Genomic DNA, 14,034 nt, shown 5'->3' with positions numbered 1-14,034 from the left:
ATATATCATATTGTAGGTGTTTATTACCCTTTGCCTTCATATTTTGCTGTTTGTTACGTTTTTGTTGTGTTTTGCTTGACTGTAAAAGATACACAACTATCAAGGAGCTGGTCTGAGAAGTAAAAGACGCTCATATGTTGTTAATATTCAGTGTTTTATCGTTCATAGTTAATATTTTAAATCCCACGTAAAAGAGGAGCGATGTTCATATGTTGTTAATATTCAGTGTTTTATCGTTCATAGTTAATATTGTAAATCCCACGTAAAAGAGGAGCGGCGTTCATATGTTGTTGATATTCAGTGTTTTATTGTTCATAGTTAATAGTGTAAATCCCACGTAAAAGAGGAGCGATGTTCATATGTTGTTAATATTCAGTGTTTTATTGTTCATAGTTAATATTGTAAATCCCACGTAAAAGAGGAGCGACGTTCATATGTTGTTGATATTCAGTGTTTTATTGTTCATAGTTAATATTGTCAATCCCACGTAAAAGAGGAGCGACGTTCATATGTTGTTAATATTCAGTGTTTTATTGTTCATAGTTAATATAGTAAATCCCACGTAAAAGAGGAGCGATGTTCATATGTTGTTGATATTCAGTGTTTTATTGTCCATAGTTAATATTGTAAATCTCACGTAAAAGAGGAGCGACGTTCATATGTTGTTGATATTCAGTGTTTTATTGTTCATAGTTAATATTGTAAATCCCTCGTAAAAGAGGAGCTATGTTCATATGTTGTTAATATTCAGTGTTTTATTGTTCATAGTTAATATTGTTTATACCACATAAAAGAGGAACGATGTTCATATATTGTTAATATTCAGTGTTTTATTGTTCATAGTTAATATTGTTTATACCACATAAAAGAGGAGCGACGTTCATATGTTGTTAATATTCAGTTTTTTATCGTTCATAGTTAATATTGTTTATACCACATAAAAGAGGAACGACGTTCATATGTTGTTAATATTCAGCGTTTTATCGTTCATAGTTAATATTGTTTATACCACATAAAAGAGGAACGACGTTCATATGTTGTTAATATTCAGTGTTTTATTGTTCATAGTTAATATTGTTTATACCACATAAAAGAGGAACGATGTTCGTATGTTGTTAATATTCAGCGTTTTATCGTTATAGTTAATATTGTTTATACCACATAAAAGAGGAACGATGTTCATATATTGTTAATATTCAGTGTTTTATTGTTCATAGTTAATATTGTTTATACCACATAAAAGAGGAACGACGTTCATACGTTGTTAATATTCAGTGTTTTATCGTTCATAGTTAATATTGTTTATACCACATAAAAGAGGAACGATGTTCATATGTTGTTAATATTCAGTGTTTTATCGTTCATAGTTAATATTGTAAATCCCACGTAAAAGAGGAACGATGTTCATATATTGTTAATATTCAGTGTTTTATTGTTCATAGTTAATATTTTTTATACCACATAAAAGAGGAACGATGTTCATATGTTGTTAATATTCAGCGTTTTATCGTTCATAGTTAATATTGTTTATACCACATAAAAGAGGAACGATGTTCATATGTTGTTAATATTCAGTGTTTTATTGTTCATAGTTAATATTGTTTATACCACATAAAAGAGGAACGATGTTCGTATGTTGTTAATATTCAGCGTTTTATTGTTCATAGTTAATATTGTTTATACCACATTAAAGAGGAACGATGTTCATATGTTGTTAATATTCAGTGTTTTATTGTTCATAGTTAATATTGTTTATACCACATTAAAGAGGAACAATGTTCGTATGTTGTTAATATTCAGTGTTTTATTGTTCATCTTTAACATTGTAAATCCCACTTTCTTTATTTCCATGTACATTTTGGGTGTCGCATTCAGTAAAAAACTCGTAAAATTGAATTCCGTTTTTTTTGAGGTGGTCTGTCATAACGTTTTTACAACTCTAGTGACTTTTGGTATTAGTGTTCCTGGGACCAAAGGGAGCCAGACACACATACTGTACAGCAGATGTTTGTACAGATTATTGTGTATATATCATTTATACACCTTTTTACCCCCTCAATGTGGCCCCCCCGAGTTTAAACATTTGCCCATGTAAGTGTGATGGTCATGAGGTGTGGAAGCCCGGGTGCTGAACTTGCTCCTCTCTTTGTGTTGTACAAGCAGCCACCCCGTGCATCAAGGCTATCAGCCCCAGCGAGGGATGGACCACCGGCGGCGCCACCGTCATCATCATCGGCGACAACTTCTTCGACGGCCTCCAAGTGGTGTTCGGCACCATGCTCGTATGGAGCGAGGTACGCTGACAAAAAACCCCGTCTTTTTTTTTTTTTTTCTTCCTTCCACGGGGGCTCATTATCTCCTCTCTAATCCAGCTGATCACGCCCCACGCCATCCGCGTCCAGACTCCACCTCGGCACATCCCCGGCGTGGTGGAAGTCACGCTGTCCTACAAGTCCAAGCAGTTCTGCAAAGGCGCCCCTGGGAGATTTGTCTACACCGGTGAGTCCAAAAATCCTCGGTAATGAACTCGCCAAGGTCTGGCCTTGGGTGGATGTAAAAAAAAAAAAAAAAAAAAAAAATGTGCAAGATCTGCACTGTTTTAGAGGAAAAGGCTGTTTGATGGAGGGCGGGTGGGGGCGCGGGGGGGCTTCCACAAGTGCAACCCGATCCCCCCCTCTGACCTTCTGGTGTACAAGGTTGCTGCCGAGCTCTGTTAAACTCAAGCTGTCAGGATGACTCAGTCTGCCAATGGTCTTTATGTGGACTGATACGACACAGAGAGCTCTCTGCTGGAGGACTGGGGGGGGGGGGGTGTTATGTTCTTGTCGCCCTCTGATAGTTAGGAAGCAGCCACCGTTTTTATGTCACCAGTTCACATCAAGTGTTTGTCCAGTCGCTCTCATCGCCGTTTCATTGCTAGTTAGTCGCATTATGGGAGGGCGTCGTAAACGGAGGTCCGTGAATTTTTTTTACGAGGGCTCGGGCGAAGGGAGAAAACGCCAAATTCCGGGACAGATGTGGGGTTTTTCTTTTTGTAAAGAAGAATCCATTGAGTGACAGTCGTGACAGTCGTGGCGTGTTGTTGTTAGTTTGTTGCATTTTTGTGGGCACCTACTCCAGGGGTGCCCAAACTTTTTCCACTGAGGGGCCGCACATCGAAAAATCAAAGCTAGCGGGGGCCATTTTGATAGTTTTTATTTTAAAAACCAATACAATATATTAGGGATGTCCGATAATGGCTTTTTGCCGATATCCGATATTCCGATATTGTCCAACTCATTAATTACCGATACCGATATCAACCGATATATACAGACGTGGAATTAACACATTATTATGCCTAATTTGGACAACCATGTATGGTGAAGATAAGGTACTTTAAAAAAATAAATAAATAATAAGATAACTAAATTAAAAACATTTTCTTGAATAAAAAAGAAAGTAAAACAATATAAAAACAGTTACATAGAAACTAGTAATTAATGAAAATGAGTCAAATTAACTGTTAAAGGTTAGTACTATTAGTGGAGCAGCAGCACGCACAATCATGTGTGCTTACGGACTGTATCCCTTGCAGACTGTATTGATATATATTGATATATAATGTAGGAACCAGAATATTGATAACAGAAAGAAATGGGGGGAGGGAGGTTTTTTGGGTTGGTGCACTAATTGTAAGTGTCTTGTGTTTTTTATGTTGATTTAATAAAAATAAAAAATAAATAAATAAAAATAAAAAAAACGATACAGATAATAAAAAAAACGATACCGATAATTTCCGATATTACATTTTAACGCATTTATCGAATCCATTGAGTGACAGTCGTGACAGTCGTGGCGTGTTGTTATTAGTTTGATGCATTTTTGTGGGCACCTACTCCAGGGGTGCCCAAACTTTTTCCACTGAGGGGCCGCACATTGAAAAATCAAAGCTAGCGGGGGCCATTTTGATAGTTTTTATTTTAAAAACCAATACAATATATTAGGGATGTCCGATAATGGCTTTTTGCCAATATCCGATATTCCGATATTGTCCAACTCTTTAATTACCGATACCGATATCAACCGATATATACAGACGTGGAATTAACACATTATTATGCCTAATTTGGACAACCATGTATGGTGAAGATAAGGTACTTTTTAAAAATAATAATAAAATAAGATAACTAAATTAAAAACATTTTCTTGGATAAAAAAGAAAGTAAAACAATATAAAAACAGTTACATAGAAACTAGTAATTAATGAAAATGAGTAAAATTAACTGTTAAAGGTTAGTACTATTAGTGGAGCAGCAGCACGCACAATCATGTGTGCTTACGGACTGTATCCCTTGCAGACTGTATTGATATATATTGATATATAATGTAGGAACCAGAATATTGATAACAGAAAGAAATGGGGGTAGGGAGGTTTTTTGGGTTGGTGCACTAATTGTAAGTGTCTTGTGTTTTTTATGTTGATTTAATAAAAAAAAAAAAAAAATAAAAAAATAATAAAAAAACGATACAGATAATAAAAAAAACGATACCGATAATTTTCGATATTACATTTTAACGCATTTATCGAATCCATTGAGTGACAGTCGTGACAGTCGTGGCGTGTTGTTATTAGTTTGTTGCATTTTTGTGGGCACCTACTCCAGGGGTGCCCAAACTTTTTCCACTGGGGGGCCGCACATCGAAAAATCAAAGCTAGCGGGGGCCATTTTGATATTTTTTATTTTAAAAACCAATACAATATATTAGGGATGTCCGATAATGGCTTTTTGTCGATATCCGATATTCCGATATTGTCCAACTCTTTAATTACCGATACCGATATCAACCGATATGTGCAGTCGTGGAATTAACACATTATTATGCCTAATTTGGACAACCATGTATGGTGAAGATAAGGTACTTTTTAAAAATAATAATAAAATAAGATAACTAAATTAAAAACATTTTCTTGAATAAAAAAGAAAGTCAAACAATATAAAAACAGTTACATAGAAACTAGTAATGAATGAAAATGAGTAACATTAACTGTTAAAGGTTAGTACTATTAGTGGAGCAGCAGCACGCACAATCATGTGTGCTTACGGACTGTATCCCTTGCAGACTGTATTGATATATATTGATATATAATGTAGGAACCAGAATATTGATAACAGAAAGAAATGGGGGGAGGGAGGTTTTTTGGGTTGGTGCACTAATTGTAAGTGTCTTGTGTTTTTTATGTTGATTTAATAAAAAATAAAAAATAAAAATAAAAAAACGATACAGATAATAAAAAAAACGATACCGATAATTTCCGATATTACATTTTAACGCATATCTGACTATATTATCGGACATCCCTACAATATATGTATACAAAATATACATTTAGGCTTCCACTCAGGCTTGATCCCGGTGACCCCAAAAGGGTTTTGGTCCAAAAAATATAAAAAATGTTTATTATTCAGTGTTATTATTTGTGTTATTATTCAAGTTTTTAAATCTCTAGATCAGGGGTCACCAACGCGGTGCCCGCAGGCACCAGGTAGCCCGTAAGGACCAGATGAGTAGCCCGCTGGCCTGTTCTAAAAATAGCTCAAATAGCAGCACTTACCAGTGAGCTGCCTCTATTTTTTAAATTGTATTTATTTATTTACCATCCATCCATCCATCCATTTTCTACCGCTTATTCCCTTGCTGGCAGTTCCACAGGATTTTTTTTTTGTTTTTTTTTTGCCGGCAGTTCCACAGAAAAATACCATTATTTTACAGATTTTTTCTGAATTGTTAAGATCAACCACCTTTAATAAAGTGACGATGCAAACAGTTCTGCAGAAAAATACTTTCCTTCTAGTTAGATTGTTAGTATGGACTAGACTTTTATATAACAAGCTACATATTTCATGAAAGATAATTACTGTAATTTTACATGAATTTGAAAGTAATTTAAGAAAACAGAAAATGCTATGTATAATTAATTTGGTATCTTTCTGTAAAAAAAATAGAAATATACATAGTTTGTCATTACTGGCATATTACTTAAAATAACAGGCGGATTGTTTATTTACAGATAATGTCTTCAATTCTACAGTTTTATAAACTATTTAAAAAAAATAGAAAAATTACAGTAGACATTTAAAGTAAATTAACCATAAAAATAGGATTTTTTTTGCTGTGGGAGATGATCTAATTTCACCTATTTGGGTTAAAAATATATTTTGCAAAGCAGTAATTATAGTCTGCAAATGATGTGTTGTTGTTGAGTATCGGTGCTGGAGCTAGAGCTCGGCAGAGTAACCGTGTAATACTCTTCCATATCAGTAGGTGGCAGCAGGTAGCTAATTGCTTTATAGATGTGGGAAACAGCGGGAGGCAGGGTGCAGGTAAAAAGGTGTCTAATGCTTAAACCAAAAATAAACAAAAGGTAAGTGCCCCTAAGAAAAGACATTGAAGCTTAGGGAAGGCTATGCAGAACCAAACTAAAACTGAACTGGCTACAAAGTAAACAAGAACAGAATGCTGGACGACAGCAAAGACTTACCGCGGAGCAAAAGACGGCGTCCACAAAGTACATCCGAACATGACATGACAATCAACAATGTCCCCACAAAGACGGATAACTGAAATATTATTGATTGATGCAGGAAATATCGCTCAAAGGAAGACATGAAACTGCTACAGGAAAATACCAAAACAAGAGAAAAAGCCACCAAAATAAGAGCACAAGACAAGAAGTAAAACACTCCACACAGGAAAACAGCAAAAAACTCCAAAAAAGTCAGGGTGTGATGTGACAGGTGGTGACAGTACACCTACTTTGAGACAAGAGCTATAGTGATGCATGGTGGGGGGTTAAATCACCAAAAATGAGTCCCGGGCGCGGCCACCGCTGCTGCTCACTGCTCCCCTCACCTCCCAGGGGGTGATCAAGGGTGACGGGTCAAATGCAGAGAATCATTTCGCCACACCTAGTGTGTGTGTGTGACAATCCTTGGTACTTTAACTTTTAACTAAAGAGCTCTACTATGCAAAGGCCAAAGCCATGTATCAACAACACCCAGAAATGCGGGCCTTAACTTGAACTTTATGATGCACTGGGTGAAGGATGCCTGTCATCCACACTCCCTTAGTGAGACAAGAAGTTTTCTTTTCTGTGCATTGTAGTGTTGTATTTTGGGACCGGTACCAAAATGTGTTTCGATACTTTTCTAAATAAAGGGGACACACACCGTAAGTCTTGACCGTAAGTCTTGAACTTAGGGTTTTCCATATTGGTACCAGTACCAAAATTATTTCAAATACTTTTCGGTACTTTTCGATACTTTTCTAAATAAAGGGGACACACACCTGGTACCAATATTTTGGTACCAGTACCAAAATTATTTCAAATACTTTTTGGTACTTTTCAATACTTTTCTAAATAAAGGGGACACCCACCGTGAGTCTTGACTTAACTTAGGGTTGTCCTGGTAGCTATTCCTCGTCCTCCAGTGATAACACTACTTGTTTGTCGCCATGGAGGCCAGGATTAGTGATTTAGCCTTCTAAAAAGAACGTTTTACACACATGCTGTAAGTATGTATGGTATGACACATCATTGGATAACACAGGACATCTTGGCGCTGATGAGAGAGCAGCCGTGCCAGCAGCTCCAGGGTTCCAGGTTCGATTCCAGTTCCCGCCGTCCTAGTCACGGCCGTTAATTAATTCACCCATCTCGCTCACACTGGTGTATGAATGTTTGGTGGTCACGCTTCCGGTCTGCCCCAGGACAGCTGTAGCAAGCTTACCACCACCATGGAGTACATTAATGATGGGTTGTTGCCTATAGAAAAGTGCTAGACCAGGGGTCGGCAACCCAAAACGTGGAAAGAGCCATATTGGACCAAAAATACAAAAAACAAATCTGTCTGGAGCCGCAAAATAGGAAACGCTGTATATAAGTGTTATAATGTATCAACAACACCCCTCATATTAAACAGTGGGCTTTTTTAACAGGTTTGTGTCACGTTTGTCCTCATACTAAAAACATACTCAAACCATTTTCAATCATTTTTTAAAAATACTACTAGGGCGACACTAAATAGCTATACTATGCAAAGCCAAAGCCATGTATCAACAACACCCGTCATATTAAACAGTGGGATTTCTAACAGGTTTTTGTCATGTTTGTCCTCAAACTAAAAACATAATCAAACCATTTTCAATCTGTTTTTTAAAAATGCTACTAGGGCGGCACTAAAGAGCTCTACTATGCAAAGCCAAAGCCATGTATCAACAACACCCGTCATATTAAACAGTGGGCTTTTTTAACAGGTTTGTGTCACGTTTGTCCTCAAAACTAAAAACATACTCAAACCATTTCCAATCCTTTTTTAAAAATGCTACTAGGGCGGCACTAAAGAGCTCTATGACGCAAAGCCAAAGCCATGTATCAACAACACCCGTCATATTAAACAGTGGGCTTTTTTAACAGGTTTGTGTCACGTTTGTCCTCAAACTAAAAACACACTCAAACCATTTTCAATCCTTTTTTGAAAATGCCACTAGGACGGCACTAAAGAGCTCTACTATGCAAAATATCAACAACACCCGACATATCAAACAGTGTTTTTTTTAACAGGTTTGTGTCATGTTTGTCCTCAAACTAAAAACATACTCAAACCATTTTCCATCCTTTTTTAAAAATGCTACTAGGGCGGCACTAAAGAGCTCTATGACGCAAAGCCAAAGCCATGTATCAACAACACCCGTCATATTAAACAGTGGGCTTTTTTAACAGGTTTGTCCTCAAACTAAAAACATACTCAAACCATTTCCGATACGTTTTTTAAAAATGCTACTAGGGCGGCACTAAAGAGCTCTACTATGCAAAGCCAAAGCCATGTATCAACAACACCCGTCATATTAAACAGTGTTTTTTTTTTTTTAACAGGTTTGTGTCATGTTTGTCCTCAAACTAAAAACACACTCAAACCATTTCAAATCCTTTTTTAAAAATGCTACTAGGGCGGCACTAAAGAGCCACGGGTCGCTGGATAGGAGTTTGCCCTCGGAGCGAGCCATACCTTGGCCGAGTGAGAGTGAAACGGAGACAAACGCAAGTGAGAAGGGTGTGTGTGCGACGCTCTAAGTGAGGGATGTGATTATCTTGGCTCACAGAAGGAAGTGGTGGTCTTATCTGTCATCATGGCTGAGGAGGCCGAGGGTGAGGAGGTCACAGCCTGTCTGACCTGGAAGCCTCCTAGTGATGGACAGACTCCCACTCCCACTCCTGGCAACCCCAAGTGCAGACCTGGCCTTGAGCACGGCAGAATTGCAAAGTGGAGACCCCCCCCCCCCATCCAGGGGCAGCTGTTTCTCATCAAGACCCTCCCCAGACCCTCACACCCCTCTCTGCAGCCATGCGTCCCCTTCCCCTCCAACCGTGCAGTCTGGCCCAGCTCTCCTGCGTTTAACCTCCCTAGCAGGAGCGGAGCAAAGGCCAACAAGGCAGCCGGATAATGAAACAGGAGTGTAGTGTAGTGTGTGTGTGTGTGTGTGTGTGTGTGTGTGTGTGTGTGTGTGTGTACACGTGTTAGCGCGCAGCCTTGAGAAGGTGTATAAGTTAAGACATTAATGGCTTATATAGCGCCCCGGTGAAAGTGGCAGGTCCCTAAAGAACAGACCCCATTAGTCACAGAGGCTAAGCGGATTGGGACGATTACCATCGGGGGTTTTTTACCCAGGAAACGTGTTCCCCTTTCTCTCAATCTTTGCTGTATTTCTTTGCACTTTGTAGAAAGATGCAATTACCCCCCCCTCCGGACAATTGATTAGTGAATTCAAGGGTCCGGCGGCTCTGGTGAGGACTGACACTTGAGGACCACGGATTTTGTGGCTTTGGTTTTGTCTAAGGCAGAAGACACCTACCGTATTTTTCGGAGTATAAGTTGCTTCGGAGTATAAGTCGCACCGGCCGAAAATGCATAATAAAGAAGGGAAAAAACATATATAAGCATTTTTTAACTTAACCAATGTGAACATGGTAGATTTAAGCGTAAAATAAAATGTAATGTAGAAACACACATTTTTACAATGGAGTTCAGGGTGCGCATCGTGCCGTCAACCAATTGCGCTGCACAGAACTCTAACTACAAAGACGATGGTCATGTTGACGTAAGTGTTTGCATCTTACCGTTTCGTTATTTTATCTGTTTAGCGGATAACTCTTGCACAACTCTTCTTGGAAAAAACGTGAGTTGAAAATTCAGCGGGAAAAAATTGGAGCGGTTTCAAAAACACCATGAAGAACACGATGAGCTGAGGTGTTTTTACAAAGCCATTCAACTTTAAGCACTTCCTGTTGGCAGACGTGTTTGAATTGTAATATAAACAAAAGAATTGCCAAAAATGACACCATAATAGCCGAATTAAAGGTAACAAGGTGACACCTACCGTATTTTTCAGAGTATAAGTCACTCCGGAGTATAAGTCGCACCGGCTGAAAATGCATAATAAAGAAGGGAAAAAACATATATAAGTCGCACTGGAGTGTAAGTCGCATTTTTTTAACTTAACCAATGTGAACATGGTAGATTTAAGCATAAAATAAAATAGAACAAACAACTAATGTAGAAACACACATTTTTACAATGGAGTTCAGGGTGCGCATCGTGCCGTCAACCAATTGCGCTGCACAGAACTCTAACTACAAAGACGATGGTCATGTTGACGTAAGTGTTTGCATCTTACCGTTTCGTTACTTTATCTGTTTAGCGGATAACTCTTGCACAACTCTTCTTGGAAAAAACGTGAGTTGAAAATTCAGCGGGAAAAAATTGGAGCGGTTTCAAAAACACCATGAAGAACACGATGAGCTGAGGTGTTTTTACAAAGCCATTCAACTTTAAGCACTTCCTGTTGGCAGACGTGTTTGAATTGTAATATAAACAAAAGAATTGCCAAAAATGACACCATAATAGCCGAATTAAAGGTAACAAGGTGACACCTACCGTATTTTTCAGAGTATAAGTCACTCCGGAGTATAAGTCGCACCGGCTGAAAATGCATAATAAAGAAGGGAAAAAACATATATAAGTCGCACTGGAGTGTAAGTCGCATTTTTTTAACTTAACCAATGTGAACATGGTAGATTTAAGCATAAAATAAAATAGAACAAACAACTAATGTAGAAACACACATTTTTACAATGGAGTTCAGGGTGCGCATCGTGCCGTCAACCAATTGCGCTGCACAGAACTCTAACTACAAAGACGATGGTCATGTTGACGTAAGTGTTTGCATCTTACCGTTTCGTTACTTTATCTGTTTAGCGGATAACTCTTGCACAACTCTTCTTGGAAAAAACGTGAGTTGAAAATTCAGCGGGAAAAAATTGGAGCGGTTTCAAAAACACCATGAAGAACACGATGAGCTGAGACTTTGTCATTATTTTTTTTAACATGCCTCAAAACAGCAGCTTGAAATTTGGGACATGCTCTCCTTGAGAGCCCGAAGCAGAACTAAGGGAGTATTAAACTAAAACCAAACATGATCCGGGCTACGGATCATCACATAATTTCTGGTCCAGAACGTATTCTGCAAGTTTTTGACTGTAAAATCTAGGGTTGTTGTTTTTAACGGTGTATTACTGTAAATGGAAAGACGCTACATTTGTTTTTACGGTAGAAAAACTGGCAGCTAAGTTGCCAGAATAAATTACTGTAAAATCTACTTACAACCATGTATATAATTAAAATTTAAATCCAAAGGCAAATTCCTACATTATTGTTGTAAAAAGTAAAAAAAACAACACTATATTTTACAGTAAAATGTTGTGAATGTAAAGTTTGTACTCTAAAATCTACTTAAAACAATTTATATAATTAAAAATGAAATCAAGAGACAAATTCCTACATTATTGTTGTAAAAAGTAAAAAAAACAAAACACTATGTTTTACAGTAAAATTTTGTAAATGTAAAGTTTTTACTCTAAAATCTACTTAAAGCAAATTATATAATTAAAAATAAAATCCAGATGAAAATTCCTGCATTATTGTTGTAAAAAGCTTTTAAAAAACACACACTATATTTTACAGTAAAATTTTGTAAATGTAAAGTTGTTACTGCAAAATCTACTTAAAACAATTTGTATAAATAAAAATGAAATCCAGAGGCAAATTCCTGTTGTAAAAAGTTTAAAAAAATCACACACTATATTTTACAGTAAAATTTTGTAAATGTAAAGTTGTTACTCTAAAATCAACGTAAAACAATTTATATAAATAAAAATGAAATTCAGAGGCAAATTCTTACATTATTGTTGTAAAAAGTAAAAAAAAACAACAACACAATATTTTACAGTAAAATTTCGTAAATGTAAAGTTTTGACTCTAAAATCTACTTAAACCAAATTATATAATTAACAATGAAATCCAGAGGAAAATTGCTACATTATTGTTGTAAAAAGTAAAAAAAAACAACACTATATTTTACAGTAAAATTTTGTAAATGTAAAGTTTTTACTGTAAAATCTACTTAAAACAATTTATATAATTAAAAATGAAATCCAGTGGCAAATTCCTCCATTATTGTTGTAAAAAGTTAAAAAAAAAAACAATACTATATTTTACAGTAAAATGTTGTAAATGTAAAGTTTGTACTCTAAAATCTACTTAAAACAATTTATATAATAACAAATGAAATCCAGAGGCAAATTCCTACATTATTGTTGTAAAAAGTAAAAAAAAAACACTATATTTTACAGTAAAATTTTGTAAATGTAAAGTTTTGACTCTAAAATCTACTTAAAGCAAATTATATAATTAACAATGAAATCCAGAAGAAAATTCCTCCATTATTGTTGTAAAAAGTAAAAAAAAACACTATATTTTACAGTAAAATGTTGTAAATGTAAAGTTTTTACTCTGAAATCCACTTAAAACAATTTATATAATTAAAAATGAAATCCAGAGGCAAATTCCTACATTATTGTTGTAAAAAGAAAAAAAAACAACACAATATTTTACAGTCAAATTTTATAAATGTAAAGTTTTTACTGTAAAATCTACTTAAAACAATGTATATAATTAAAAGTGAAATCCAGAGGCAAATTCCTCCATTATTGTTGTAAAAAGTAAAAAAAAAACACTATATTTTACAGTAAAATTTTGTAAATGTAAAGTTTTGACTCTAAAATCTACTTAAAGCAAATTATATAATTAACAATGAAATCCAGAAGAAAATTCCTCCATTATTGTTGTAAAAAGTAAAAAAAAAACACTATATTTTACAGTAAAATGTTGTAAATGTAAAGTTTTTACTCTGAAATCTACTTAAAACAATTTATATAATTAAAAATGAAATCCAGAGGCAAATTCCTACATTATTGTTGTAAAAAGAAAAAAAAACAACACAATATTTTACAGTCAAATTTTATAAATGTAAAGTTTTTACTGTAAAATCTACTTAAAACAATGTATATAATTAAAAGTGAAATCCAGAGGCAAATTCCTCCATTATTGTTGTAAAAAGTAAAAAAACCCCACTATATTTTACAGTAAAATTTTGTAAATGTAAAGTTTTGACTCTAAAATCTACTTAAAGCAAATTGTATAATTAACAATGAAATCCAGAAGAAAATTCCTCCATTATTGTTGTAAAAAGTAAAAAAAAACCCACTATATTTTACAGTAAAATGTTGTAAATGTAAACTTTTTACTCTGAAATCTACTTAAAACAATTTATATAATTAAAAATGAAATCCAGAGGCAAATTCCTACATTATTGTTGTAAAAAGAAAAAAAAACAACACAATATTTTACAGTCAAATTTTATAAATGTAAAGTTTTTACTGTAAAATCTACTTAAAACAATGTATATAATTAAAAGTGAAATCCAGAGGCAAATTCCTCCATTATTGGCTGTTACAAGCGGCCCTCTGCCATGTGGCCCTCAATGAAAACCACTTTGACATCCCTGGTTAGACCTTGTTGTGTTTGGACACATTTCCCCTCCTTATAGCAGTGGAAATGTTAGCTTACGCCAAAATGTTTTCACATATTCCCCTGA

General features: G+C 35.5%; 1 protein-coding gene across 5 annotated transcripts in view; it reads left to right on the top strand.

Annotated features, from left to right (window-relative positions):
• ebf3b (EBF transcription factor 3b) overlaps positions 1-14,034 on the top strand; it is a 459,151-nt gene that overhangs the window by 369,362 nt on the left and 75,755 nt on the right. For 3 of the 5 annotated variants that reach the window (XM_062059192.1, XM_062059190.1, XM_062059193.1), the window contains 2 exons: positions 2,161-2,294; positions 2,373-2,499. In XM_062059192.1, the coding sequence (XP_061915176.1) occupies positions 2,161-2,294; positions 2,373-2,499 (261 nt within the window). The remainder of the gene's footprint in view (positions 1-2,160; positions 2,295-2,372; positions 2,500-14,034) is intronic. The other 2 variants (XM_062059191.1, XM_062059195.1) reach the window with 1 other exon arrangement.

The sequence above is a fragment of the Entelurus aequoreus genome, linkage group LG09 (genome assembly GCF_033978785.1).
Source record: "Entelurus aequoreus isolate RoL-2023_Sb linkage group LG09, RoL_Eaeq_v1.1, whole genome shotgun sequence".
Classification (NCBI taxonomy): domain Eukaryota; kingdom Metazoa; phylum Chordata; class Actinopteri; order Syngnathiformes; family Syngnathidae; genus Entelurus; species Entelurus aequoreus.
The sequence above is the reverse complement of the archived record's forward strand: the minus strand, read 5'-3'. Positions and strand labels throughout refer to the sequence as shown.